The sequence below is a fragment of the Metarhizium brunneum genome, chromosome 1 (genome assembly GCF_013426205.1).
Source record: "Metarhizium brunneum chromosome 1, complete sequence".
NCBI lineage: Eukaryota > Fungi > Ascomycota > Sordariomycetes > Hypocreales > Clavicipitaceae > Metarhizium > Metarhizium brunneum.
The window spans coordinates 2,242,203-2,269,923 of NC_089422.1; the positions used below are offsets into that span (position 1 = coordinate 2,242,203).

Sequence of the window (27,721 nt, forward strand, 5' to 3'; positions counted from 1 at the left end):
ATTTCTTTCTTGCCCATTCCGCTCAGACCGGACGGCTTCGCATCAATCTGGTCGATCGATACTGCAGCACGGGGAGGTTGTCCATATCCTCCTCTTCTAGATTAGTGTCCACCTCAAGTGCCATTTCTGTTTGCAACGTGGCATCTTTCTCGGGAGATATCTCCCAAGTTAGACATCCGTCGTTATGACTCACTTCATCCTTGCACTCAGCTGTCATATCGCGCCTCACGCTAATCGGCCGGTGAAGGCGTACCTTACCCAATTCGCCCGTTTCTTTGGCAAGCTCGGGGTCCTCTCGTTGCACCCGGTCAATCTCCTGTTTTGCTGCTATCAAAACCTCTACCAAGCGTGATTGAATCTTCCCAATCTCGTCATGGCAGTCGGCATCCCTGAGGAACTGGTGGGCTCCATGTTCGCACGTGCTTTGCACAAACTCCAGGCTCTTGTCCAGAGAGTCATATACGTCGGCCGGTTGTTCAGGGCCTGCTGGACGGCTTGGCTCCCCAGACGTGAGTTCTTGAGATGTGGTGCCGACTTTTCGAGTGCTCATATACCTGAGTGACGGGATTGCATCGACCGCGAACCTTTCGTCACTAGTGCGCTTTGCGTCGTTTGCAATTTCCAGTTCGGCCATACGCTTAATCTGCGCAACCTTGGCTGCCATTTTTGCCTTGCGCATCAAATTCCGGCTTGAGGATATGAACCTCACTAACTCGTCAAAAAACCCTTGGACATAGCTATCATAATACACCATAATCATGCTGCGAGTTCGATATGTAGGTGGGACACCATCCGCAGATAGGACCGACGAAGACTTTTGCTTCTTTTTGGTTTGTGCCAAAGCTCGGGCATGGGCATTAACAGCTTCACGAGCCTGTCTATGCAGCGCTACACGGCTCTCACTGTCAGGGCTTGGCGGTGATGCTGGCGTGGCCTTGGCCTCTCCAGATGGTGTTGGCGGTGTTCGAGGAGCGATTCGTTTACGCTGGCCTTGGCTCGGAGTCACAGCCAGGTCGAGGTCGGGATGCATTGGGCCATCATCTTTCGGCTTTAGGGATTCTGAAGAGCCCTTGTTGCGGAGAGGTCGGGATGAGTCGGTGGAAGTCGCGTTGGTTCTAGCAATAGCGGCAAGCTCCGCCTGCCGACGTTCAATTTGACCGTTCAGGTCATCCAGCCGTCGTTGCCAATCTGGGATGTTGTTGGCCAGATTCCTAAGAGCATCCATGGCCATTCTTCGAATGTCCGTTTCCTCGGACGGGGACGTGGTAAGAGAAATCGTTGTCGAGGCAGCGTTAGGCGTCTGGGGCCTAACGCGCCTATGCAGAAGTCGGAAATATCAAGTGAGGGAGTTGAACGCCGAAGATGCTTGGGGCATGCGGCCTCCAACGCCATGTCCAGCCTGCTTTTGTAGCGGCACGCTGCAGAGGGGGATGATGTACGGCTATATGTTCAACATAGGTGCGATGGAGCTAGGTGTTTGGCCGATGCCACGCCGAAAATGATTTTGTGTTTCAAGTAAAGGGTGGATATATTGACGTCTTGAATACAAGTCCCGATTCTGACCAGCTCAGTTGGAGCTTCTCAGAAAGCATCATCACCGACCAAGAGCAAGTCGAGTGAAGCAATGCACAGGCCAACCTGTCGGAAGGACCGGCGTGGGGAAGAGAGGATAGGGCAAACTAATAGGCTGTGAGGGTCGGGTTTGGGGGTCTCTTTTGCGGGTTTGTCTAGCAATTAAGCCATTGATTGACCCGCTCACGCCCTGCACCTATAGAAAGACCAGCTAGCCTCCCGTGACGGGCCAGACTTGCAGTGACGTGAAACAGACAGGCCCTTTGGCATTAGCGGAGGGGAGTTCTAGGCTGTGGCACGCCAAGCTTGGCGTAGTTGGTGGCTCCTTGCTAGTCTCCCCCAGATTCAAAACCTTTGGTGGTTGGCCCTTTGAACGTGTTGTTTCCCGCCACGAACGCCTGGGTGGTCAAGCCCAAAGTTTCAATGTTCGTGCTGGTGGGATCGCAGGCTCGTAGGCTTTTAGCTTGTGCCTCGTGAGAAGCAACGACGGGTGAAATTCCCCGGCTTGGCCACAATGTGTTCTCCCTCCGTTTTGAGAAAGGCGTCTATTTGTTTAACCGAAGTTCGCATAGGGAAAAATAGGTTTTGGAGCCGAGGTAAATAGCAGCCATGATGCGTGAAGCTTATCTATGTCGTGAAGCGCTCTAGTGAGCGAATGTGGCGATAAAGCCGATCGTCGGAACATCCAGTATCCGAATAGAAAGACCTGTTCACCGCAGATGTGTGTCACAGTTGTGAAGGCAGCCGAAAGCGTGATTGTTCGTAAAACTACAAGGTTTGTTAGGCCTGCAGATTTCAATCAGTGTGCTGATATTCAGGATTTCTCAACCAGACATTGACGTACGTACGTGCATGTAACGAAGCAATACTCCCCATCACACGCCATACATATGCATCGGAAGTGAACCTTAGCATCATCGCTGAAACAGATATTGATTGGCCAAAAGTACCAGGATCTTTAAGATCAGACTCGAGGGCCTCAGCAGACTTTCTCATCAGCAGCAAGCATTTAATGGCCGCTATTGCGCAGATACAGAACTGACCCTCGTGCAGCGCGGCAATGCTTATCCACAGGAAAGCACTGTTGAAATGCAGCAGACACGCCAGGGGTCATTTGCAAGCAAAGTAGTCTGGTTCCGGAGGAGTTGCATCATGATGTATGTTGCGGGTTTTACAGACATGGTTCATCAAGCGAACCAAATGAGAAGAAGCTGTAGTCCGGAACCTCCCAGCCCAGGATTGGAGTTGGGAAGTTTGGTAAAGACCTGCTCCTTCCCTCCTGGTCATTTGAGCCCAGGCTGCATACCTACCTAGGTAGGTAATCATTGAGAAGGTTAATAACGATGAAGACGTCGCACCTTCCCTTTGCACTCTAAAGATGAAGCCGTGCAGCATCAACCTCCACAACATGAAACACATCACCTTCTCGCTACTCCTATGTTGGACGGCTGTTCCATCCATGACCATGGTCTTGTTCAACAAAGGTGTTATTCTGAGCGTAGCCCGTGGTTTCAACCTCTCGTAAATGGAGCTACGGACTCTTGCAAACAGGTCCTCTGGCCGGATATCGAAACACTTGGCATCCAGAGCAGACGGCTGCGAGAAAATGCGGTCATTTCGCCCAACCTCGTTCGTCAGTCTCACAATCTTCTCCATGGACGAAACAATGTGTCGGCCGTTGAATCGAGGCCACGCCCGCATACGGAATGAATACCCTTGGGTCTTGGTTCGCTAGAGCTCCCCAGCTTAGGGTTGGGTTTGGGGCAAATGACAAAAACGTGGTCCACCGACACGCCCAAATCCACCTATTGTCTCACCAGCACGGGGAAAAGGTGACTGGTCCTGGTTTCTGGAGCTGCCGCCGAATTTCCGGAGCGAAATCACATAGCAAAGTGTTCGGCATGCATGACTTTGTTGCAGTAGTCTACGAATGGAGAGGAAAACTCCGGAATCTCGCGTTTATACACATTGCACCCTGTGACGGCCCACTCTGCGCTGATTTGAGAAGCTTAGCAACGATGAGATAAGTTGATTGCGGCTGACATCTTTGCGGAAGAATGTATTTCGCAACCAGCTACGACGATAAGCTACTACTAGGTACGTCAGGGGCACAACGGCTGCTCAATCCGCACCGCACACAACACCATACTCCGGTGGCCGCATATTTGTGCGCTTACATTAGAGCCACTTACCTTCAATCGGGGCCGTTGGCACACATACTTCTGTATGCTCTGGTATCAAGACCACGACACGAAAGGCTACAGCAAAGGGCTAACAGACAGAGTTGCAGTGGCTCGAAGCAATTTGATGTGGACAACATCAGATACCTACCACCGTAGTATCGTACAACCGCAGAAGTCAACCAAGCAGGTGGGATGTCTCCGAAATGGCATCAACAGTGCGTTGCCGTTTGACAGAAACGGCTACCAGAATAGGCAACAGCCGCCGGTGCTTGGACTTGCGGAACTACCAGGAAATCGTTTGTACACAGACAACCGCCACGCCTTACATGGTCCAGGTTCCAAAGTTCCGATGCGCTTCGCGGACGTCTCATCCCACTGGAAATCTTTCAGACTAGTTGACTAGAGGTTTACATGTTGCTGTTACTACTAGCTTTGTCACAGAAAGTGTGGTACGCCGAGCAGTAACACGGATCCGACACCACGAAGCCTGACATTCAGCGGGTTAACCTCGCCACCACTACCAACACCAACCAAAAAGCAAGCCGACAACTATAAGCCACACATCTCTCGGTCATGCTTAGGGCATTGGGTTCTGCGGCCGGTAGTACGTGAGCCACGCTTTGACCGGCATTTACAACTTCCATTGCTGACCAAGGCCAAGTCGGCCGATCTCAGCCCGAGAGGCAAATTGCCTGCCACCCTGCTACCTACTAGGTAGGCAAGCCATCATTAATCCTCAAAGTCGCGGTCAGAAAAGCCATTCATTCCCGAAGCAGAGTGTTCGCGCTTCTCGGCCAGCGCCTTGTGATAGATCATCTGGCATATGGCGATATCTCAGCCTCAAAGCACATGGCATGCCTGTCAAACTGTAGCTGTGCTACCGGGGACTGAGAGCGATCTCCGCGGGCTAATCTTCCATCATCTTGCCCGTCAGCCAGCCCGCGTCGCCCGTGACGGGCTTGTCAGACATGCATGCATTTACCGTCACCGTCTCCTGCAAATCTCATAAAGCCGGCGCTTGCCCGAGGGAAATTGCCTTGGGGTCCAATTAGTCGCCTTCTCATGCTGCCCAGAGCGCTTCGGGTTTATCCTGTTAAAACCCGTCTGCTTACCGTCGGCGTGGCTAATAACGTCTATCCTGCAATGGAGAGTTTCATTGGCCTGTCTAACAACTGCATCCGCCGATCGCAATGCACCATCCGGGGAGGACTAAAACAAAAGCTTGCGGTGTTGCCATGATGGCAAATCTAGCCAAAGCAGCTAGCTGCCAGCGACTTCTCGTCCAACTTTCACCGTTCTCGAACAATTCTACCGGCATATGGAAGACGCCAGACCCGTGCGAGTACTAGTAGTATAGAATATTGCCCAAGGCGCTACCTTGCTTTGTGCGCTTACAACGGATGGTTGGGACGTGACAAGATATTGGTAAATTATTTGCCTTGCCAACCAACGCTCCCGTCGCATCTTTTGAGTTTCACGATCGTCTTTTCTGTTTCTCCTTTTCTTTTTTCGTCATTGTTGGTGGTGGTGGTGGTGGTGGTGGATGGCACTGTTCTCAGTCATTCCATCGCTGGCTTTTTGAAGATCCATCCCGTGCGAAGACTGCAGTGTTCAGTGACTTGAATAGACGACTCCTTCTGACGGGAACCCATGACTTCTCACATGGTTCTGACATGGATCTCACATGACAAAAAGTCGTCAATCAACCGTGGCATCCACCGGAGCATGATACTATAGCCCCTTCCCTTACATTAAGTCTCCGATTCCTCCTTCGCAAACCTACACGATATTAGCCAACCGCCGAATGACCTCATGGATTGTTGATACTACCGACTTATCAGCTTCGTACATGATACTGCGTGTTTTTCACGCCAATCAGTCGCTCACGTTCAGTGCTAGTACCTGTTCCCCCAAAGAAAAGTCTTGGCGATGTATATTGGCTCGAAGGATTCAAATCTCATCTTGCATCAGTCTCACCGCATGTGTGAGATGACAAGTGAGACCCACGCGGGTGATCTGACAATCACGGCCGGTCCTTTTTTCGGCTCCTTTGCCACCGGTTTCAGGTATTTTGCTAGCTTTCCATAACGTGTTTTTTAATGGTATCAGGCTTTGTAGATTGCGGTTCATCTGTGGGGTCGAAGCGCGGACTTCACCGCGACATGACGTATCATATGGGTGGGTAGTGGGTGGTTGGGTAGGTGGGAAGTGGACTGCGATCCCTCCCAAGGCTTCATAATGAGTGACGTAAATGTATAATTGACAGGCGAGAGGGATCCGGCATGCAAGGGTTGGCGGTGATATTGCTTGATTGTGGGCTGGGAGATTATTATGGGGGGCGCTCCATGGGTACGAGTTGGATGGATGGATGGCTCTGGTATTCTCGCTGCACGTGTGCTCTTGTAAGATGGGCTTGCTTGACTCTTGAGAGGGTGAAGTCGAGAATGGACTTTTACTACAATCTGCGGTACGCAGTTGGAAGCAAAATGTGTTTAGTGGAATAATGTAAAATGGCCTAGAGAGAAAGTCCATGTCTATGTATGTATGTTACTTGGGATGTATACTTCCAACGCCTCACCCTATCTCAATGAGATCCCTCTCATCAAGAGCCGTATAATTTCACAAACGCTACAATCCAAGAGCGACAGCCGTCACGGCCAAAGCTCGGTTTCCCTCCACTCCGCCCCGTGCCCACGAAGTTCCAACGTGTAATTCCATCGCTGGCCCCTCTCCGGATTCGACAGATCAACCCTGTCCACCTCTTCCGGAACAATCACCAAAACTCTAAAGTTCTTCCGTGCAACTTCATCCTCCAGATCCTCAACGACTTGTCCTAGGCCAAGCCCCTCTCCAGGCACCTGCGTAATAGGGGTGCCAGGAGGCGGGTTTCGGAACGTGCCTCTCATGAAGGGGCTCAAGTTTCCAAACTGAGCAGTGAGTTCACGACTCCAACTCCACTCCGCATCTCCGGCTTTACGCATATACGGTGCAAGAGCTTCTCTCGTAGACGACGCTTCGAGCGAGTCGATGTCAGGGCCAAGCAGGCAAGCGTGGCCTCTGAGACGCCATTGAGTCATGGAATCTGGAAACCAGAAGACGGCCTCGACGGCGCCGCCAATGCCAGAGGAGTCGCCGCCATTTGATGCCGAGAATATTTCAGAAACCTTTTCCATGCGGGCGTCCGTGGTGATGGTTGGGAGATCGGTCTCGTACGAGGCAGGATTGAGTTGAGCCGGGTTCTTGGGATTTGGGGTCAGCGAGGCCCACATGCCTCTATACACGACTGTACGTGCCCTAGGAACGAACTGGGGTGGGCAGGATGATGATGATGATGGCGGCGATGCTGGATGGAGGGAGCTCAGTGTAAAGGTTGGCTGTTGCACCTGTTCAATGTGAGATAGGAAGGCAGCTCGCCAGGGAGCCGCCGGCACCGTGTTTTTGCCAGTCATCTTACATGTACGCTGCAGTTGTTGACCCAGGCGTTGTAATCTTCCTACTGCCGGCCTCATGGATGGGTGTTGAGGTTGGAGCGGCGCCATCAAACTGTCGGCGTCGGCGATTTTATTCTGTTGATGGAAGCGGCTGGCAGCTTGGCCAAGTGACCCCACCGGTGTGAGTTGATGATTCATTCATTTTATTGTACCTGCAGAATTCGGCGTTGTCCTACGCCGTACTCTGTGTCAATTACTCAAGCACACACACTGCCAACAGAACGCTTCCGGGGGTGTGGGAGTTGGCCATGTCGTCCCTTGCCATTTAGAGGGCTGCGAGTTCGTTTCCTGTAGGATTCGCCTGAAAATCAGCATCGTCATTACTTATGCCCGCAGACCACCCTGTTGGTTCAGTGCTACCCTGGACCCGCAGAGCAACTGTCGGCGGCTGCTCTGTTCAGAATGTGTCAAAAACGGGGGAGCCAAGGCAGAAGGCAGTTCGATTTGCCAGTATCCCAGTAGACACATTTATCGTAATGATATGCTGACGGCAATTAAGCATAAAATCGGACGATTTTCCGAAACGCGACTGCCGTTCTCCCCCGCAGTTTGAGGCCGCCCATTGCCAAGACAAAACGGCCCCCATCGACTACGATTTCAAACATGCTCTCGTCTCAATTTGGAAATGGCGCGGAGGGTTAAACGACCCGGACAGCGACGGGGCTAGAAAAATAGAAACGACCATAGTTTTAGTTGCATCAACAGCACTATAAGGGTTTGTCTGAGTCAGATCCGAGGTCAATACCGAGCGGCCTGAAGGAGACTGCCATGTGGTATTGCGGCGGCGTCCTAAGCGGCGTCTAACCTGTGCCAAGATATTTTTAAAGTTCTTAGGGCTTCCACCGGCTATCGCTCCTACAATGGTGACATTTCAAGTGGAATCGGGTAAGCAGATTCCCGGCATGAAGAAGTGGAATTTAGCGTTTCACCGAGGCGGCGGACTGGGGATACCACGGCGATATTGGAATGAGATTGGTCGTCAGCCAAGAAGACAACTGTCCATCTTTGCCTCTTTCCCGTGGGCACCGACTCAAGATTCGGCACTAGGAAGCCGCCAGTCGACAAGGAGTGTTTTTTTGCCCCAAGACTGGTCCGTGGCGGGTTGCTGCCTCGACTCATTTTGGTTTTGTACTTTGAAAGACATGTTTAGTACAGCTGGCGGTAACAGTGCGAGAAAGAACACAAGCAAGAATAAAAACCGAAAAAAAATTGTAAAATGAGGATGTGCAACGGGCCACCACCAACATGGCCACATGCCAACCGCCAGGGAGAGGACAAGCCATCGACATAAATTTGGCCGGTATAGCCCTGTGGATGCGACAAAAACGTGCCCTGCGCCCTGCTCGGGTGCGCGCCACCTTGCCAGCGGAGAGGCATGACGGCATCTCTGCAAATAGCAAGCCCAGATGGCACATTGGTGGTGGACTAATTTCGTTCCTTTCGGCTGATTGACACCATGGTTGACTACCTTGTCAACCTGACCACGGCTGATGATGGGCCTTACCGGGGTCACGATGGCCATCGCGTGTTGAAAAAACGAGAGGTGAATGGGGCCAACGGTCAAGCTTGGCAGGGTGCTCTGCGCCGTCACAGGCCTCGCATTGGACCATCAAATGGGAAGCGTTTATGATATAGGCCTCATTATTGTACAATAGCTCGATCGACTCAGCCGGGGGTGCTCCGTATCATGGGCGCCAAGCTGAACCCCGTTGCCGCTAGAAAATAAGGTCAGCGGAAATCTCCGGCATTATGGCAATTACTAGCCTTAGAGCGCTCGTACGGCAACAGGGTATTCTGCCCGAAGTCCGGAACACTACTTGGTAGCCCGTAGAGGTGGTACTCCGTAGGCGGCGTCTTGTGTATTGAGTGCTTGCCGGACGGCCGTGGTTTTTGGATGGCGGACGGAAGCTTGAAGCCGTCGGCGGTCCAGATGAAGCATTGATTGATGGCTGTAGACGTGCCGAGTGACTCGCTTGCGCATCTGGCAGCCTGTGCGCCTCTCTGCCTATTCTTACCTGCCCTACCGAAGCCAGCTAGGGTTGGCTGGGCTATCTCTGCCGACGTTCCAGGCCCAGCCAGTGGCAGGTGCGGGGGGGTGGATTGGGTTTGACACCTTCCATAATTTTGCCCATAATCAAGACACGGAAGGAGCAAGCCAACAGGCGTCGAGAAGTCGGCAGAAGACCAGCAGGCCCGTCCCCCTCCACCTCCACCACACCAGACTCGACTCCATACAATAAGTTACTTGGTACGGAGTACAGCGCTGTGCCCGTCTCCAGCCAAGCACTCCGTATTCCGTGCATGCGCAGATGCCATGCCCAGTGCTACAACTAAAAGTCACCAGTGTGACCCAAGGCAGGAGCGGTCCTGCACTGTCCCGGTCCATTGGCGCGAACTGCTCAAGTACCAGGTACCGAGTACATGCTACAAGTACTCCGTGCTCCATGCTCCATGCTCCATGCCTCTGGGCTCTGGCTCCGTGCCAAGCCATGCTGTCGAATGGGTCAATTGCTCAACTGCTCAACTGCTCAAGTGGTCCATCGGTCCATCCTGAGTTCTCAGTCCAGTCGTGGATGGCGCAGGCGCCTCGACTTTGTTGCCAAAGTCTGGTCATGCCGACGCTCAGAGTGTCTTATTCCCCTTCTAGATTCATTATTCTGCCCCCTCCCTCCGAAAGGCCCAAAGGTCGAGTCGGGTCTTGGTGCTTCCGCTTGCTGAGCAGCCTGGCAATTAATTCCCTTTGCATTCCCAAGCTGCCGCCCCCCCGTTCGTCGCTGCGTTATTCCCTGCGACCCAGACCGTTGAACCATTATTCCCGGCTTTTTGGCCTTGTTGGATCGCACCCCGAGCAAAGCTCTCAGCGCGCACCGCATAGCAACCTTGTTCAACATCACCGGCAGCTCTGTTGTAAGTCGACAGATGGATATTTCGCGGCTGCAACAACACTCGTTGCACCGTCCTCCCATTGCCCATGGAAGGGACGTTGGTGCAGCGTCGCCCTTGGCCCTCAAACCGCATCTTGACTCTCCCACCGGCTTGCCCTCCCCGAATTCACTGGGCCACGGTCAGACTCTGACATATCCTCGCCATCCTGCTCCTCATGGCCATAACCACAGTCACGGCCAACCTCACGCCCATGCTCACGCCCATACTCATCATGCTCATGCTCATGCTCATGTTCACGCCCACGGCCAGAGCCCCAGCCATAGCCATCACCATAGCCACAGTCACAGTCAAAGCAACGGCCATGGTCATGATGAGAGTGTCGACTATCGGGAATTGAGCGACGAGAGATCCCCCGTCAATGGTGAAGAGCCTCCCAAGAAGAAACAGAAACGAAACAAGCCGACCTTGTCATGCCATGAGTGTGTTGAGCGAAAGACAAAGGTTCGTTAAACCCCCTCCCCAAAACAGTCTTTATTAGATGAGAGAGTTTGGTGGTCTTGTCCATTTGCTCAATATTCAAGCCGAATCTTCATCTTCATCACCCAGAATCTCCCCCCTGATGAGTCTTCAACCTTTTATTTGTTTTCCCATGCGATCTTCTGCGATGGGCCATGCGAGATTCGTCACCTGGTAGACAGCACATCTGCAGCGTTGCACAACATTCCCTTTGGCCTCAACCTCGCCTATTTACCTGTGTGACGCGATTCAATCAGTGGATGTGAACTTTTTCCAAAGGCAGGCAGCTCATTTCGATGGTACCTGGCTTGAAAATTCAACTCCTCTGGCGCATAGTGTTGTTTTCGTTGCACTGTTTTGGCCGTCTTTTGGGGCAAAGTAGCTGATGCTTCTCCTACAGTGTGACCGTGGACGACCTCATTGTCTTGCATGTAAGTCTAGACAATTCCGAAAGCAAGGTAAACTCTGCAAAAGCCATGGCTAATGACAACACAAGGCATAAAGAGACAGACGGAATGTCGATATGCACACGTCGCAAACCTATTGGAGTGAGCTATAGACGCCCGCCCCCCTTTTCACACAGGAAAGCTAATCTTCTGCAGGGAAACCTCGAGATCGGCTGCCAATGGGCGCCGCATGACAAGACCGCCCAAGAAAAAAAATGTCCCTGATGGGCCTGCTACCATTCCTAATATTGCCGACAGAGGCGCAATCAACGACCATGAAGGTTCATCTCGTGGTGCAGCGGCTCTCTCCATAGGCTTACTATCCCATGTTCCTTATTCCGTTACCAAGGCCAGCAATGTCTTTGGCATTGGGTCTGAGCATCCATTTGCCAACTACTGGACGTGCGAAGGAGGATTACCAGAAGTCATCTCTGTTCTACCGGACAAAGCTCAAGCCGACAGTCTTGTTGCTCGGTACTTCGAATGCGTGGACCCCGTGTACCCGATGATTCACCGTCAAACTTTTTATGCCGACTATGAGCACTTCTGGCGCATGAAAACCGACGAGCGAAATAAAATGGACCCATCTTTCATTGCCTTGATCTTTGTTATTCTGGCCCTCGGTACGCAGTTCGTCTCGTCTACGACACCCAAAGATCGCAAGCAGACTGCCGAGTTTTACGCGTCCGCCTCGAACCAAGCTCTCCGCATGTTTTCGTACCTAAGTTCTGCATCAATACGGTCTATACAGGCCATGGTGCTTATAACTTACTTTCTCATCAATGATAATCACGCGTCTGATGGCTGGGCTTTTGCTGGCATCTTGATTAGACAAGCATACGCCATGGGTTTGCATCGTGATCCAAATATCGGTAAGATGATCTCGTTTAATTCCATTTCTCCAGATTTCCCCTCCAATTTGATATCACTTGTCCGAGAGAGAAAAAAATGGGGTTGACGCGGGTTATTCTCTGTACAGTAACACCCAATGCCAATCCTTTCGAAAAACAGCAGCGGCGAAAAGTGTGGCAGGCCGTTCTTTTACAGGACACATTCTTGACTGTCCTTTTATCCTTGCCGCCTTCAGCCACCCACACAGATGTTTCTGTCGACGATTTGCTGGACGACAGTTCATCTATTGCGAGCAGCGATCCGACGGACACGGCCTATATCAGGGGATCGTGGATGCTGGCCAATCTGGTCCAGGAAACCATTTGTTCCCCTCGGTCATTGGATGTGCCTATCTGTACAACAGTGCGGCATAAATCCAAACTAGTGGCGGACTTTCGGGCAGTGTATCGGTCATTCCCCGATATTTTTCGATCCTGGGACACGGATAGTCTGACTGCGGTGGCAAGCACCAACAAGCGCATTGTGCGACAAACCTTATTCTTGACCAGCAACTATTTCCATAACCTGATGCTGGTGCATGCGTCAGAAAGCCCAGATGTGCCAGTCAACGTTCGAGGGACTCTGGAAGCAGCTCACGATGCTATTAGTGCTTTCTTCTTGATGTTTAGTCTATTGGAATCAGAAGCCCGAGTATGGTGGGTTTTTAATCACCGAGCATTCTTAGAAGCACTCTGCATCGCCAATGTGTTACGAGAAACAGCGAAAGATGCAGCGGGGAAAGACATGTTAGCCAGAGACCCCCTATTTGTGAGAGCCAGAACTGATATCAGTAAGTGAGAAGCGCAAGCGAGGCTGCATTAGATATTGTGAAAGACGGCTAATAGGGCTATGCAGCGCGAATGATTCAAATTATGGAGCTCATTGGCTCGAATAACGATGTTGCGAGAACGCGGGTTCAGATCTTGAGCGAGTTTCTGGAGGACACTGACACGGCATAGTCTTCTTGGACATACTTGGCCGTGTATTGACAATTTTTTGGATTTATTTATCGCGAATATATGTATGATTGGGACTTGGTAATAGCCAAGAAGATGTACTATTGGATATAGTAGGGATTATCATACAATGAATGGCACTGGCAACACCTGGCGTGTGTTGGGGACGTATTTTTTTTGGACATATTATCTGACGGCTGTGAAGACATGCAAGCTGGCACAAACGAAATGTGTTTGTGACAATCTTTGAAACAAGACCTTGATGACCAAGCTTTGCAACCAAATACTACCCGTTCAGCCACACACGTCGTTACAGACAGATCCTTCAGCCCTGCGGGAAAACGCATGGACGTGAGATTATGGTTCGAGGACATGCTACCTACACACATATGTACATTGTACATAAACTCGCTCGGAAGGCGACCGAGATGTGGATGACGCCCGGGCGTGGGGCCAAGATAACCCATGTTCTTGTATGGAAAACGAAAGGTCCATCAATTGTCCTGTGTGCTAATCCTTAGAGAGAAAAACTGACAGTTATGGCAGGTGTTGAAAAATAACCATCGAGAACACGGACGGTGTGTCATGGGACAGGCTAGCCAAAACCAACGTGGTGGGTGCTAGATGCTGGTCGCCTTCGGACATATAGACGGGGACGAGCAAGAAAACAAGCATTGCAAGGATGCCCGTGGGCAAACCTAAACGCAACTGAAGACGTGGCTGGACAAGGGACTCGTCAGCACATCGGTAACTATTGGCCAGGCGAAGACGGGACGCGAGGACAGTTTGCTCCACACAAAGAAGCTCCCGCCAGATTTGGCAAGGCCGACTAGCATGAGCCATGTCCGTCCGTCTGGGGAGAATGCGGCGATGGACAAGAGGGAAGCAGAAAGGGAGGTCAGTGTTGGGCTCGGACTGTGGAGACAAATGATACCCGTCAAGTTATTTTCGGCTGAGGAGCTGTTCGTTTCGCCGACTTGCGTTGCCCTTGATTGATCAACAAACCCTACCATTGCAAAGGTCCCGCCTTTGTTCGCACGACGACTCCTGCAACTATTTACGGAACCGAAACCCTGCGCGCTACGGAGACTACTCTTTTTGGGTTGCCCCTCAGGCTCTTGTACTATGTATTGAGTACTAGATTGTACATGTACATACATTAGATGCAGTCTGGGACCGCCCTCGTCATCCGACTTACATATATGTACATTGTAGGCTGACGGACAACGTGGCCTGCCACACCGGCTAGGCAACCTTTTTTCCCACACCTCGTTTCATCCGGCATTCTGCTCTTTTCCCTCCAAGTGTTGGGTCCTGGAGAGAAGACGAGCCACAGGTCCAACTGCGAAGAGTTTCGAAAGCTTGGCAGTTTGCTTCAATTGCCACTAAAGAGGCAAAACCGTCGACACCGGAGTTGTCGACTAGGTCAATCTCACTGGTAGGTCAGGTACAGCACCACTTGGGCCATGAGAAGCGGCTGGATATATGCGGCGTTGCCCACTGTACTGGTTGTCGTGCCTGCTTTGGCAACGTCGATGCAACGAGTTCACAATGGTATGTGGAAACGGCTGCCTGTTGACGGCACCGAGTAAAAAACTTCAGCCTAGATAGGCCGTCCCGAGGTTCATGCTAATAGGGTGTTGTCCGATATAGATGCCTCGACGGCCTTTGTGACACTAAACATTCCTAAGAATAAGGGAGAAGCAGAACCTCTCGTAAGCTCTTAACAATCTTGTGCTCCATTCGCACCTGTCTAATACAAGTGCAGACACTGCGTCTTGATGTTGGAGAGTCCGAAGCAGCCTGTGGACCGGGAAACCTCACCGTCAATGGCCAAGAACTCATCCAAGATGGCAACGGCAACGGCCAGGGAACTCTTGCCGCTCACCACGGCAGCAATTTCACTGCCAGCTGGGCCTTTAGCTGTGACGCCAGGTCTCCAAAGATGCTTTTAAAAATGCAGGTGACGCAGCTAGACGACTTGGAGATAGCGCCCTTCAACTTCTCTGCGTCTTTCACACAAATTCTTCCTCGACAGATCTGGATCATGGATGGAGCAGCCGTAGTGAACCGCGTCCATAGATTACCCCAGGAATCCAACTTGCAGAAGGGACTCGCAGAAACAACACTACAAGACCAAATACGCGACCTGGATATTCTGCGCATTAAAGCGCGCCAACTTGAAAACGCAATCCTGGCGCAAGAAAGCAAAATTGCTCAAAAATTGGGCCAGAAGAAGCATTCCCCGCCGACAAACATTCAAGATTGCACCAGCTTGGAATGTGTTTTGAAGGCACTGGGTGGTAAATTTAGAGATGTGTCTGAACAATTCAGTGGGGACGTGGAAGATCTAAAGGATTTCATTACTGATTCTGAAGATGGCTCGCTGCCGGTTCCTGCAGATGATTATGAGTATTGGTATGGCGAGGAGGAAGAACTGGATGATAATCGTCCCGAAACACATGATCTAAAGGACCACAGAGTCAAGTGGACTTGGGTCGACCAGCTCCCTCTTGTTGTGAGCGACACAGACGGCCCGTCCATCGAATACGTACGCCCTCGCCGCCAACCACCTGTAGGTTCCTCCCCCTTTCGCGCCATTTATATCGACGGAAACTGACACGTCCAGCTCGCCATGGCTATCGCACTATCGGTAATAGCACTCTGCCTCCTATCCACGCTCTTGATACTGCGCCTCCACCGCCGCACGGCCGGCCTCCCGGTAGCCATTGACAACGAAAAAGTCCTCTTTTCCGAACGTCCACGGCGCCACTCCAAACGCGAGTCGTGGGCTGAGCGTCGTGCGCGGCGCAAAGCTCGCAAACACGCTATCAAGGAATATGTTCGGAACATATTCATGCGATGGTGCCATAAGACGGTATCCCCTCCTTCACCCGTTTACGAAGAATCGACCAGCATAGAGGAGGAGTTCGCATCGTTCAGGGAGGCGTTGAGTGTCGTGGACAGTCTTGTGGCGGTCGAGGAGGGCAGGAATCGAGAAGTCCCAAGATATGCAGATGTGCAGGGCTCTGCAGCGGGTTATGAAGCGTTTGCCGATGACGAGAGTTTACCGCCATACGAGAGTGAGGATGATTCGACGCCGGTGGTGGATGGGTTTCGCTACGGGGGGTCCACGGGGGATGATAGGCTGGGGTATGATAAATAATTCTTGCATTTTTGGTATTACGACTCTTTTGAGGAAGAGCAGGAAGAGCAGTGAGACTAGGCGTTCGGATGCTGGGGAATTGCTTTCGTTGCATGGGTATGTTCCGGCATAGTTTATTGAGTACATATGTACCTGATTCTCCGTAGGACGATTTTGTTCTTAGGGCAGCTGGTATCAGGGCCGACTATCATTGTAGAACGCTTAATTTTAAACACACCACAATACAAGTCTCGAACATACGCGTGGCATGTCGATTCTGGATCTTGATTTCAATACCTGAACGCATGTCACGTCCAACGCCTGCTAATTACGCTATTGTGTATGCACGCCATGTCCCTTCGTAGCATATCCGTCATGGCTCCTTACCAAATATGAAGGCTTCCAAATTCTTAGCGACCCTTAATATACCATCTTCCAATGTCCAGCCTTTGACCTCACAAACACGTCGATACATGTCCTCCAATGCAGCATCCATTTTCTCCCCCGCGGAATCTAAATCGCTTTCCACTAGAATCCTGTCGTCAGGCACGGCGCGAACTATATCGGGAAACTTGTTGCGGCTTGATATCGTCCCAAAATTCACTGCCGTAGAAAGTGATACGTATATTGTTGCTGGGTTCGTAGGATTAAACCACTGTTTTAGACCCTCCACAGGGCCACTGTAGGAATGGAGGCAGATCCGTGGCGGGTACGGCTTTCCAGTAACAGTGTCAGCATCCTCCTCGTCTGAGTCGTCTTCTGCACCTGGGGCGATCATGCGTTTTTCACGTCGGGAGGGAATATGCTTCTCGTGTCCTTTCCAACAATGGGATACTATGTCATACAGAATGCCGTGAGCTTGGACTCCGTGAATGCTAACGGGTCTGCCGGTTTCGCTGGCAAGACGGAGCTGGGCACGAAAAATGGCTTCTTGGTGCGGCGCGCGTACTCGGTAAGGACTTAATAGTCTCCCTTCTCGGCCGCCAGGTGTCAGGGCACCATCTCTGGATTCGGCCAATGCAGGGTCCCATGTCTGGGGCAAGCGAAACGCCCTGTCGAGGCCAATCTCGCCAACGAGGGCCAGAGGGTAAGCTTCGAGTTGGGTGCGAGTTGAACTGATGAATGACGAAAGTAGGATCGGCGTAGGCAAAGAAGCAATAAAGCCATCATCTTGGGGTGATGGTTTGAGAACCGCCTGATAATGCACCTTCTTGGTGGCTAACAGCAATGTTTCATCTGTCTCGTCTGCTGCTGGTAGTTGTGGTGGCGGTTTATACGTAGGTTCAGCGGCAACGTCATCGTACAATTGATGAGAAAACCATGGATGCCATCCAAACGAGGGAATGACTTGGCAGCTACGTTGTACTGCAGGCCTTGGTTCTTCTCCTGCTGATACAGAGAATGCTTCTGCATCGCCGTGGCCATCACTCTGACATCCGCCTCCACGACCCCGCAAACCTGCCCGGCCTTTGACGCCATGCATCGACGCCACGCCAGCAACCAAATCTTGATCCTGCGAACGAGTTGCCATGATAACAAGCGCGGAGGCGCGCATGGTTTCGAGGCTGGTTATCGAGCGCATTGTGTCAGTGGGATGGCAATGGGCATCAAAAACAGGCAAGTGCCATGGAAAGACTTCATTATTTGCAGATGGAGGACGATTCGATTCGCTCTGTTGATGTTGACACATTATTGTCACGGAGTCTTGAAATGTTTTAGAAGTCGCTGCTGTGAGTCTCAACCCGTTAGTGACAGGATACAGTTGCGCATCGCCTAGTGTACGCTGATGTACTTCCTACAGTACAATATTACGGTACGGTGTGCAAAAGTCAGGTCGCTTTTCTAGTCAAATAATAACTGCGCCTGCTCCCACTGTGCTGTTTTTGCGAAACGGTGGGAGGCTCTGGTGGAGTCGCAAGAGAAAAGGGCGTCTTGGCTCCAGCCCTGTGCGTGGAGAAGTCCTATAGGCCCACGATGGGGGACACGATGAAATCGTCTCAGCTGCGTTTATCTGTCCGCGAAGCAAAAGCGCCAAGATTTTCGAATGCAATGCGCCTTGCACAAATGGAAATTCGATTCCAATGGGCCCAGACAGCTGAGCGCAGAGAGCTGTTGAACACGAGGCTCGATGCAGACTGTTGTTGACCCCTTGCCTAATGTCGCAGATCTCGGGACATGGAAACTCAACCCCGGGTGGCCCACCTGTCAAGTCGAGCGCCGAAATGGAGAGACACCGCGGGCTGGCACAGTATAGCCACACTCCGTGTCTTTGAGATTCTTCATATGCTCTGTATCTTGAGTCGAAAGCGGTAAGGTGCGGAGAGATTCGGGAGCCCCTTTGCTTGCTAGGGTGCCAATCTGCTAATCTTTGAGGGGAAAGGTGGTGATGAGTTGGCTGGCCGAGTTGGCGGAGGCTTGCTTTAGGGTCGGTTCTGGGATGCTGCTTCTCTGATCTGACTTGTCGCTTTGGAATTGGACTTGCTGTTAGCTCTCTTGCTACCTGTCTCTGTTGTGGTACTCACTCCGTAGTGAGGTGGTGGTTGGTTTCGCCGCCGCCGACATGTGATTCGGCCCCTCAGTCTCACCACGGCCACGGCATGGCCATGGGCTGCTTCAATCGATCGACCCATACCTTCCATCATCCATTCTCGTCTTGTTTCTACTTCTTTCTTCTTCTATTTTCCGGCTTGTATCGAACGATCGTTATGTCGCTTGACTGCACCAATTGGTGATAGGGGGGGTTTGAAATGAAAAAGAGCCTACTTACTATTGTCGGCATTTAAAAACAGCTGATACGCTCCTTCCCGTCAACAGTCTTTTATCCCACCACGTATTGGCAGTGACTTTAACGTCGCTCCTTCCTCATCGACCCCTCAGATTCTATCGCTGCCGTCGATCTTTGTTGGCTTAATCACATGCTGTGTTGTGTCTCAGAACAGAACAACACTTCTCTCTCTCGCGCGCGCACATTACACATCTAGTCTGGCCATGCCATGGTACGCAAATGTGAAATAGCCCATGAACAAATTTCCCATCATGACAAGCCATAGAACCATGTTGCTGTTGAACCCGGTCTATGCATTCGTTGTTCCATTCCTGTTTGTTGTCACAGTTCCTTTAGCCATCTTTGCTGGCATAACCACGACTCTTGCATTCGGCGTTCTCATCTTCCGCGTTGTCATAGTCTATCTGGATGTTGCCCTCTCACTCATACCACAATCTCTGGCGAGTTTCAAGCTTCGGCGACGGTATATACGCCACGATACAGGAATGCCGCCATCTTTCAGCACCTGGTACGGAAGCAGCAGCGGAGATAGCTCAGCAGCATCATCTACCCAACAGGCGGCACCATTACACCTCCGAAGACGTCGTCGACCCAGCAGCAGTCTCAGCATGACATCGACGGGTGGCTCTACCACACCCGTCAGTGAGCTTGGGCTAGGGTTGATGCCCAGCGTAGGGCCAGAGCGAGACTTTGAGGGGATTGGAGGCTGGCGGTCCGGCGACGACGATGAGGCTTGGACGACAATCAACTCTCGAATGGAATTACCAGATCGTCAATTTACACGGCATCACTGTCGATCTGCGTCTGGAGGCGGAGCCACAACACCAGGAGACGGCGGAGTCTTGATGATGAAGAGCAGGCGGAGGAGTCCAGAATCCAAACCCGTAATGCGAACAGCCACTTCACCGAATAGCTCGAGAGCTAGAACTCCTTCGGCTTCACGGGTGCAAAATCTGACAACTCTTGGCAATGGTAACTCGGACAGTTACTTTCCGTTGACCATGTCTCCGAAGGCCTCTAAAAAGATGTCAATATTATAAAGAAGGCGCAAGTGATCTTTTGCCTTGTTTGGGCGCATTCCAGTCAGGTCAGGTTGTGTGGGTGTGCTCGCGTAGTACTGAGGCGGTTTCATGTAGGAATGGATATCTGCGGCAGATGTTTCGGGCTGGAAAAGGCACACAGGACATTATTAGCCCGCTTTGTAAAATCTCTAAAACGACTGACGAAACACATGATGCAAGAAGGGTCTGGTGGGCTGTACAGAGTACTACATGACGAATGAAAGACGTATATTTCAACAGATACCACACCTCATTCCGCTGCCCAGCTAATTCGGGGTAATATGAGTGGCATAGTTACACCACCTCTTGTTGTCCAAGAAAACCTCGTCGAACCAATCACAGGTCAGTGTCTCACCTAGATTGGTAAAACAGGGTACATGTGCATATCAACCTCATGCGTGTTTAAACTGTACTCGTACGAAACTGCCGGGTCTCGAGTGCCAGTGCACATATTCGCCTTGGAATGAGTTAGACTCCCACTTCCATTCAACTCGGCATCCCCCCTGGCCATAGATAATACTCGTCGCAAAATTCCCTCGGCGCCGGACGGCAAAGCCTTTCCCTTTCCTCGTAGTACATGATCCAGTCCTCTACTCCAAACGGACCAAGAACATTGCCAGAAGACGTTTGCGCCCGGCAATCGGTAAAATCGCTACGTAAAGGCAGGGAGCGTTCATTGAGCCAGCCACCTTTGGGCAGAAAGACTTCCGAGGAGGAGAGTAGGCAAGTGCCGCATATTGAAACGGTTGTATCTGAAGAAAATTGCGAATATTTGAATAGAATACCAAGGTGTTAGATGTATATATCGTGTGTACACCATATTCAAGGCGACGGGCCTTCCACCAGAATCTTCTAGAGGCAAAGAGAGAATTGAATACTCACGATCCGCAACGAAGTATGACTTCTCCGCCTTCCACTATGTTAAAAAAGCAGACGGCTAGATCCTCTGGAAACTCTCCGTTCGGAAAGACACAGAGGCCTCTGCTGTAAATGTCCCCTTTTCGGTTGCCAATCCAAAGAGCCGTAGCCGCGGACAGAACCTCCAGGTCCTCCGCAAGGCCTTCCTATTACATAGGAAAAGGCTTTGTTAAAGGGTTGAAAAGCCGCAGCAGTTCGCCTCTACAACTTTGTATCGTTCCGGGACCCAGAAGTGTTTTGGTGGGAAGACACTGGATTTGCGGCGTCCAAGTTCAGGGCACAAAGCTGCAATCAAGTGAGCTTGGAAAAATGACTGTATTTTCGTAAAATATTTAATGTTTGAGTTAAGAATTCCCTATCGTGACAATTAGCAGTGCCGTACGGCACTTGAAACTGCGCTGCATGTCAATACAAGCCGTTTAGCTAAGCGCGGTTTGTGTCCGAGACGCATTTCGTGCCCATTATGCACGGATCAGAGTTGCAGCACACGCCGTATGAGCCTGAGATGACAAGAAGCTATATGACGTGGGACAGTGTAATGGTGTGACGGCTCGACGATACATCGAACAGTCGTCAGTGAGCGGTGTTGGGCTCCATTGAACAACGCACGACGAGACGGTAGACGAAGATTATGGTCGTGGGTGTGTCAAAGCCAGTTGACGCCCATTTAACTCAGTGCCGGGATTCGATGGTCGACAGAGCTTGGACTATACAGTGGTCAATGTCTCATGTCCCCGATTGTGCAGTTCAACAAGCTCCGCAAAGTCAACAAGAAATGTGTTGTGTTTCAAGACAAGTAATCAAGGCTGTTTGATATCGAAAGAAGCCAGTGCTAAACGGGCAGATATGGCTCACCAGTCCAACGCGCTCCGTCCGCCCATCCTATTCCAAATGCCATCATCGCTACATCCAAAACTCCGGGTATAACCGTCCAACGCCCACCCATCATCCTCACCAGCTTCCATCCCTTGGCTACAACGTCTGCCAGAAGTAATTGGCGTAGAAGTACCTGGAAAACTTCTTGTCCATATTAACAACGTGCACATCCCCTCTGCCATCGTTCCTCACCACTGCCCTAGTCCACTCCCCATCCTTCTCGTCCCGCTCGATATCAATACCGAGGCTCCTGTACACTTTTAACCGCAAAAGGACCTCGTCGTCCACTGCGTCTCTTCTCCGCGCATTCTCGTCGCCCTCGACCCCTTGCAGGTCGAGCTCTTGCAGCCGCGCACTCAGGTCCGCCGCCTGCTGTGCCAGCCGCTCGGCCTCCATCTCCGCATCGCTGGCTGCCTTTGCGGTGCGGAACTTGCGAGTGTCCAGTGTCGCAATTTTGGACGCGTGGTCAGTCGCGGAGTGAGAGGACGTTAGCTCCGCATGTTGCGAGGAGAGCGTGTTTAGTTGGCGGGCCAGCTTTTTGAGAGATGATTCGGCATCGCGCATACGCAGTTCACGGGCTTGTTGGAGGGTTGAAAGTGACTCGCCGATGCGGGAGATGGCGAGTTTGTCCGGGCCAATGTTGAAGTTGTTTACTGTGTGGCTGATGAGCTGTTGGGGTAATTAATTAGTAGGTTGACAGTAGAAAACGGGTGTGCGTCAGACCTACTGTTGCGGGGTCTTCTGAGAGTAGCATTTTCGCGATATCTTCTTCAAATCGTAATTATGTGTCGGCTGTTTGGCTTTTCGTCCCCCGTTTCCATTCGTTTGCGATGCCGTCAATTGTGCAGCGTTGTAATGCCGTCGCGTCAGTCTAGTTGTAGATGCAGACGCTGGATGCCAGTTCAAGTCAGAGTTGTGACCCACCTTTATCGTCACTGGACATGCTTCAATCCCACCAACCAGAGGGCACAGCTCATCGTCAGGGGCAACTATCTTATCACCCGTCACCCGACATTTCACCGTTGTACATATGTAGTACATGCTGCGTCCGGGACTTCTCACAAGATGTACGGAGTAGCGTCATTGTCGCCACACCCGAGTTCAACCCAGTACAAGCCACACACACCTGAGCTCCAAACTCCAAGTCCACCAGTCACTCCAAACTCAGCATACTCAGCTCAAGCACCTCCCACCACACATCTCCCTACTCAACCTAGTCACAAATTAATTCATTCATTCAGGCCATCGTCGCAGTGCCGAAAAAAATGGTTCACCAGCTACCTTGTGAGAATAACCACATGTGTTTCCCCCATCCCACCACCCATATTGCCGAGGCAGACGCTAACCATCACAATCCGTCACAGATGCTCTCGACGCAGAGACGTCAGTCACCACCATCCACGCAAATACATGCACGCATGAATATCCCATATCTAACACTTTCTAGGCCGTTGAGCCCCTCGGAGCTGCAAGTCCTACGAGCCCAGTACGAAAAAGAGGGTGACATGGTTGGCGTCCAGACAAAGTTCAACTACGCATGGGTACGTCTTATGCCACCTCATATTCTCCTCTTTCCCCTCATCGATGTTGCTGTTTCTCTCTTTCTCCCTTTTCACTCTCTCCCGTATACTCGCCTTGGCTTCCGCTTACACATCGCTCATCACCTTTCCATAGGGCCTCGTCAAATCAAACAATCGCAACGACCAACAACTCGGTGTCCGCCTCCTCAGCGATATATTCCGTCTCTCTCCCGAACGTCGCCGCGAATGCCTATACTACCTCGCCCTCGGAAACTACAAGCTCGGAAACTATGGCGAGGCCCGCCGCTACAACGACCTCCTGCTCGACAAGGAGCCCGCGAACCTCCAGGCTTCCGATCTACGCCAACTGATTGACAACAAGGTCGCCAAGGAGGGGCTCATGGGGGTAGCTATCCTGAGCGGCGTTAGCATTGCCGCCGGGGTTGTCGGCGCGTTTTTGTTCAAGAATGCTAGGAAAAGGTAGAAAGTCATTGAGGGAATAAATGAACACAAGATCGGGAAAACCAAGTATTATAAGAATATAGTTTTACCAAACTTCAGATGGGGAACGGAGCGGAGCGGGTCTGAGGAGGCCTGAGGAGGGTCGATTACCACGTTGCGACCGTTGTATTATATAACTAAAGGGAGCCTACCTTCATGAAGCATGCATATAATGATATTAATTCTAGCACTGCCAATAAGTGCACAGCCACTCAGTGCAACAGCTATTTTTCGCTGAAAATGTATGAAGTAAGCGTTAGTCTACAGTACCCCAAATCAGCATGAGCAGATGAACAACTCGTATCAAGACAAAGTACGATTATCATGCTCTCAATCAATCACTGTCACAATATACACAACGCGGCATATACATAGAAAAGCCAATAAAATCAAGTTAGCTAAGAAAGACAAACGAGCCTGGACGACAATTCCGTGTCAAGACGTCAAATAAAACAACCTGTCCCAATCACACCACTAAAATACAACAGTTGCTGTTCGGCCCTCGCCGGCCAAATCATTCATCTGCTCCTGTCCAAGTCAAATCCGCAACCAGTGCTCCATACAGATGCGACAAAGGGTATCCGGGGGCAGTCAGGACGACAAGACGAAGATGCAGGTGTTGCCGACCAATCTTGCTGGGCATATAGATTAAAGGAAACCATAAGTGTGCAAAACACGTCCGTGCCGAAAAGACAAAGGTTCTTTTCCGCACTTTGAAAAAAGGGGCATCCTCGCATGGCGAATGAGGTTGCCAAAAGAAATTGCGCAATTGTGCTCTCATTCTTCCAAAAAAAAAGAGAGCACCCTCTCAGTCTCTTTTGTAAGACACACAAATATGAGAGCATCCTCCAAGCCATGCTTAGACTGTTCCCAGCTTCGCAGAGAAGAACAGTTCAGGCACCACTCTGGAGGTGTGATCGCCGCACACTCACCAAAACTACTTTTTATTTTTCTTTCGTACTGTTGAATATTTCCATAGTCCGCAGCCCCTTAGCCGCTACAAGACGACGGTTCCATAAAAGAGGTACTTCGGTTGTCTGTCTCGGTTGAGACAACTTTTGTTCAGGGTGATTAAGAGAAGACTCTGATTAATGACAAAAAAAATGTGGCCACAGAAGGCCAGCGAAACTAGAATCGAAAGGATAAGGAAAGGCGTCTAGCGGCTTGTGTGTGGCGTGTCATGAGTACTCAGACGTTGATCGTAGAGATGGCAAACTGTGCGTCGCTTAAGACTCGAAATTGATATCTCTCAATTTTAACGCAATGAGAAACCCTTGCGCTTGCCCTCCTTCTCCAACGGCCGCCCGCTCTCAATGCGTTGCTTCTTATCTTCGAGCTCCGCTCGTTGGCGTTCAAGTTGCTCCTTCATCTCTCTGTGGCGGGCGTAAAGCTCTTCCTCGGACTGCTTCAGTTTGCTCTCCTTCTCGGCCACCTTCTGTTGGAAGACCATCTTCATCTCGGCCTCCATCTTGGCTAGCTTCTGCTCATGCAGAGCACGCTCCTCTTCCTGTTTAACAGCAGGGTTGACTTCCTTGAAGACACTGGGGTCTTGTGACACACCCATGGCAATGAGCTTGTCGGTACGGTAGTTCTCATACAGGGCGTTGTTAGTGTTCTCTTTGAGCTCTTCCATATGAGTTCGGATGAGCATCTGGCGGAGTTTGACAAAATCGCAGTGCTCCTCGTTATCGACTTCAATGATACCCCATGGGTACTGGCGTCCGCGAACGGCCCGGCCATCAGTTGTCTTAATCTCGTTGGTGGCACCAACAACAGCGAAGGGGACCTTGGACATGATCTCATTGTTCTCGGCAATTGTCTCCTCGTCGTCCAGCTCATACCGAGGACCCTCAAAGATTTGAATGCCATGGTGCTTGATGTCTGCCAAAATCTACGACATTGTGAGTACAACAGCTCGATTTCCAGCGCATCCAGAGTTCCTATGTGAAGTGACTTACTCTAGCCTTAAAGCTCACAATCTCCTCATCGGTGAGAGTGTCTGACTTCGCAATGACGGGGATCAAGTTGACCTTGGTGTGAAGGCGTCGCATAACCTCAATGTCCAGGGGCTTCAAAGAGTGGCCGGTAGGCTGAATGAAGAAGACACAAGCATGGATACGGTTGTCAACGATGTTCATGCGGTTGACCTTGTTCTCAGCATCGAGGTAAGCATCATATCGACGCTCGATATCGTCAACAATAGGGCGCCACGACTCGTCATTGTTAACGAAGTCACCGAATCCCGGGGTGTCAACGACAGTCAAGCGAAGGCGGACACCCGCCTCCTCGATATCGGCACTAATAGCCTGAATCTGGACAGTTTTGGGAATGATATCCAGGCTAGGACCTTTGCGCTCTCTTGGGGGATACAAAGAGGTGTTGAAGAGAGTATTGACGAGAGTAGACTTGCCAAGGCCGGATTCACCTTTGACATAGGCGGTTAGCTCCTCTCCGTCAGCCTACGGAATCATATACACATACCGACAACCATTACATTAAAGTTGAAACCCTTGCGAACACTCTTGCGGTGCCACTGGTTTGGCAGGTTGGCAAAGCCGACATAGCCAGTGAGCTTCCTTCGGACAATGTTTCGGGCGTCCTGAATGGTAGAAGGAACAGATTGAGACGGAACTGCAGGAGCGGGGTCAGAAGGATGAGCATCTTGAGCAGAGGCCGCGGATTCAGGCTTGCCAGCAGGAGGTGACGCGGGAGATCCCATAGGCGAATCGGAGCTGTTGGAAGCTGTACGATAATATCATTAGCATACTGGTGATACAAAGATGTGAACGCATTGACAGTCTTTGGTGGGAGGAGGGAAATGAGGCAGAGAGGCTAACAGCTCAGATCTTTGACCTGACTGTCAGCAGTATTCGCCAAAGTCCCGCAGACACCATTAGCCGTCAATTCGTATTGCGGCTTCTCTGACGCGGATTTGGGGGGCTGTTGGCTCGGGGGAGTGTACAACTCATCAAAGGACATGGGATTAAGAGGGTTCAGCTTCGGGGGTTCCTCAACGTCAAGCATGCTCCGGTATTGGCGAACGGTGTCCGCGATCGACGGGGTTACTGAGGTTGTTATTGATAGCACAGTAGTCGTATCATGTTGTATGGCCACAATGCTGCTTGTCCGTTTAGAGGCAATGGTTGGCTCTGCTGAAGCGCATTCAGCAGAGCCATTCTGGTCTTGCATGGCTTCCGGTGAGTTTCGGGTATGTGTTTTGCCTTGCTTTGCCGACTCCGTCGCCATTATTGATTACAAGACTCTTCGTGTTTTATCAACTTGAGTAACAGAAGTAGTGGTGCACTGGAAATGCTGTGAAGTCCAAAAAAGGGGGGCGCGTTGGGTCCCGACAATGAAATCCAAGAAAGTGTAAATGTCGTAGAACGAATGTCCATGAAGTTATTGCGTTGAGAATTTAACGGAACGAAGGACGAGAGAAGACGCCATGAACAGGTTCCGAAGAGAAACGTTTGTTGGAGCCGCCTCGGCTGGGAGGTTGGTTGTTTGAGCTCGTAGTGGTATCTGCCTGTCTCCTGCCTCTGCAACAGACGGAGACACCCGGATGCGCGTGCTAAATCATTTGCAAAAGAAAGTGTGTTCTTACCCATATCGATGTATAAGGAGCGGTCGCTCGATCTCTAAAAGAATGGAGGAGAAGGTAGATTCTGCCAAAGGGGGAAAAAGTCAGCTACGTCAGGGAGGAGCTTGGATGGGTCAGGGGAGAGGGGGTGGCCGACTGCACTTGGGAGAACAACAGCTTAGGACTTCCTGCGTCAAACAAAGAGAGGCAGGCGGACCCAGCTCGGCATAGATGACAATGTCACGAATTCCCACGATGCGTGCAGTGGTATGAGTCAAGTACAAAGTAGGATTCTGCGCGGAAGGTAGCTCGCCGGAGCAACTTACTAAGGGAGATTAAGACAGGAGAACCCGGCGAGCAGGAGCACGCGTGTCAAAGGACGGGGCTCGAGAAG

At 51.2% G+C, this 27,721-nt stretch overlaps 9 protein-coding genes across 9 annotated transcripts; 4 read left to right on the forward strand and 5 right to left on the reverse strand.

Annotated features, from left to right (window-relative positions):
* Positions 1-22: 22 nt before the first annotated feature.
* G6M90_00g006980 (uncharacterized protein) lies at positions 23-1,231 on the reverse strand (the record flags this gene model as incomplete). The annotated part of the gene is made up of 1 exon (XM_014694326.2): positions 23-1,231. The coding sequence occupies one exon, from the start codon at positions 1,229-1,231 to the stop codon at positions 23-25; it is 1,209 nt and encodes a 402-aa protein (XP_014549812.2).
* Positions 1,232-6,406: 5,175 nt separating this feature from the next.
* G6M90_00g006990 (uncharacterized protein) lies at positions 6,407-7,204 on the reverse strand (the record flags this gene model as incomplete). Its single annotated transcript, XM_014694325.1, has 1 exon — positions 6,407-7,204. The coding sequence occupies one exon, from the start codon at positions 7,202-7,204 to the stop codon at positions 6,407-6,409; it is 798 nt and encodes a 265-aa protein (XP_014549811.1).
* Positions 7,205-10,346: 3,142 nt separating this feature from the next.
* Positions 10,347-12,944, forward strand: yanR (Transcription factor; the record flags this gene model as incomplete). Its single annotated transcript, XM_066129623.1, has 6 exons — positions 10,347-10,510; positions 11,049-11,079; positions 11,153-11,196; positions 11,251-11,966; positions 12,074-12,775; positions 12,841-12,944. The coding sequence occupies 6 exons, from the start codon at positions 10,347-10,349 to the stop codon at positions 12,942-12,944; spliced, it is 1,761 nt and encodes a 586-aa protein (XP_065985662.1).
* Positions 12,945-14,407: 1,463 nt separating this feature from the next.
* G6M90_00g007010 (uncharacterized protein) lies at positions 14,408-16,107 on the forward strand (the record flags this gene model as incomplete). Its single annotated transcript, XM_066129624.1, has 4 exons — positions 14,408-14,495; positions 14,595-14,656; positions 14,710-15,516; positions 15,571-16,107. The coding sequence occupies 4 exons, from the start codon at positions 14,408-14,410 to the stop codon at positions 16,105-16,107; spliced, it is 1,494 nt and encodes a 497-aa protein (XP_065985866.1).
* A 352-nt stretch (positions 16,108-16,459) lies between these two features.
* On the reverse strand, positions 16,460-17,668 carry scn1 (Cut9-interacting protein; the record flags this gene model as incomplete). The annotated part of the gene is made up of 1 exon (XM_014694322.1): positions 16,460-17,668. The coding sequence occupies one exon, from the start codon at positions 17,666-17,668 to the stop codon at positions 16,460-16,462; it is 1,209 nt and encodes a 402-aa protein (XP_014549808.1).
* A 1,454-nt stretch (positions 17,669-19,122) lies between these two features.
* On the forward strand, positions 19,123-19,911 carry G6M90_00g007030 (uncharacterized protein; the record flags this gene model as incomplete). The annotated part of the gene is made up of 1 exon (XM_014694321.1): positions 19,123-19,911. One exon carries the CDS (start codon positions 19,123-19,125, stop codon positions 19,909-19,911), a length of 789 nt encoding a protein of 262 aa, XP_014549807.1.
* A 1,911-nt stretch (positions 19,912-21,822) lies between these two features.
* On the reverse strand, positions 21,823-22,480 carry G6M90_00g007040 (uncharacterized protein; the record flags this gene model as incomplete). The annotated part of the gene is made up of 2 exons (XM_014694320.1): positions 21,823-22,395; positions 22,454-22,480. The coding sequence occupies 2 exons, from the start codon at positions 22,478-22,480 to the stop codon at positions 21,823-21,825; spliced, it is 600 nt and encodes a 199-aa protein (XP_014549806.1).
* Positions 22,481-22,991: 511 nt separating this feature from the next.
* Positions 22,992-23,730, forward strand: FIS1 (Mitochondrial fission 1 protein; the record flags this gene model as incomplete). Its single annotated transcript, XM_014694319.1, has 4 exons — positions 22,992-23,010; positions 23,091-23,109; positions 23,174-23,267; positions 23,401-23,730. The coding sequence occupies 4 exons, from the start codon at positions 22,992-22,994 to the stop codon at positions 23,728-23,730; spliced, it is 462 nt and encodes a 153-aa protein (XP_014549805.1).
* A 1,272-nt stretch (positions 23,731-25,002) lies between these two features.
* CDC3 (Cell division control protein 3) lies at positions 25,003-26,993 on the reverse strand (the record flags this gene model as incomplete). The annotated part of the gene is made up of 4 exons (XM_014694318.1): positions 25,003-25,638; positions 25,706-26,172; positions 26,229-26,489; positions 26,585-26,993. The coding sequence occupies 4 exons, from the start codon at positions 26,991-26,993 to the stop codon at positions 25,003-25,005; spliced, it is 1,773 nt and encodes a 590-aa protein (XP_014549804.1).
* Between the last annotated feature and the right edge of the window lie 728 nt (positions 26,994-27,721).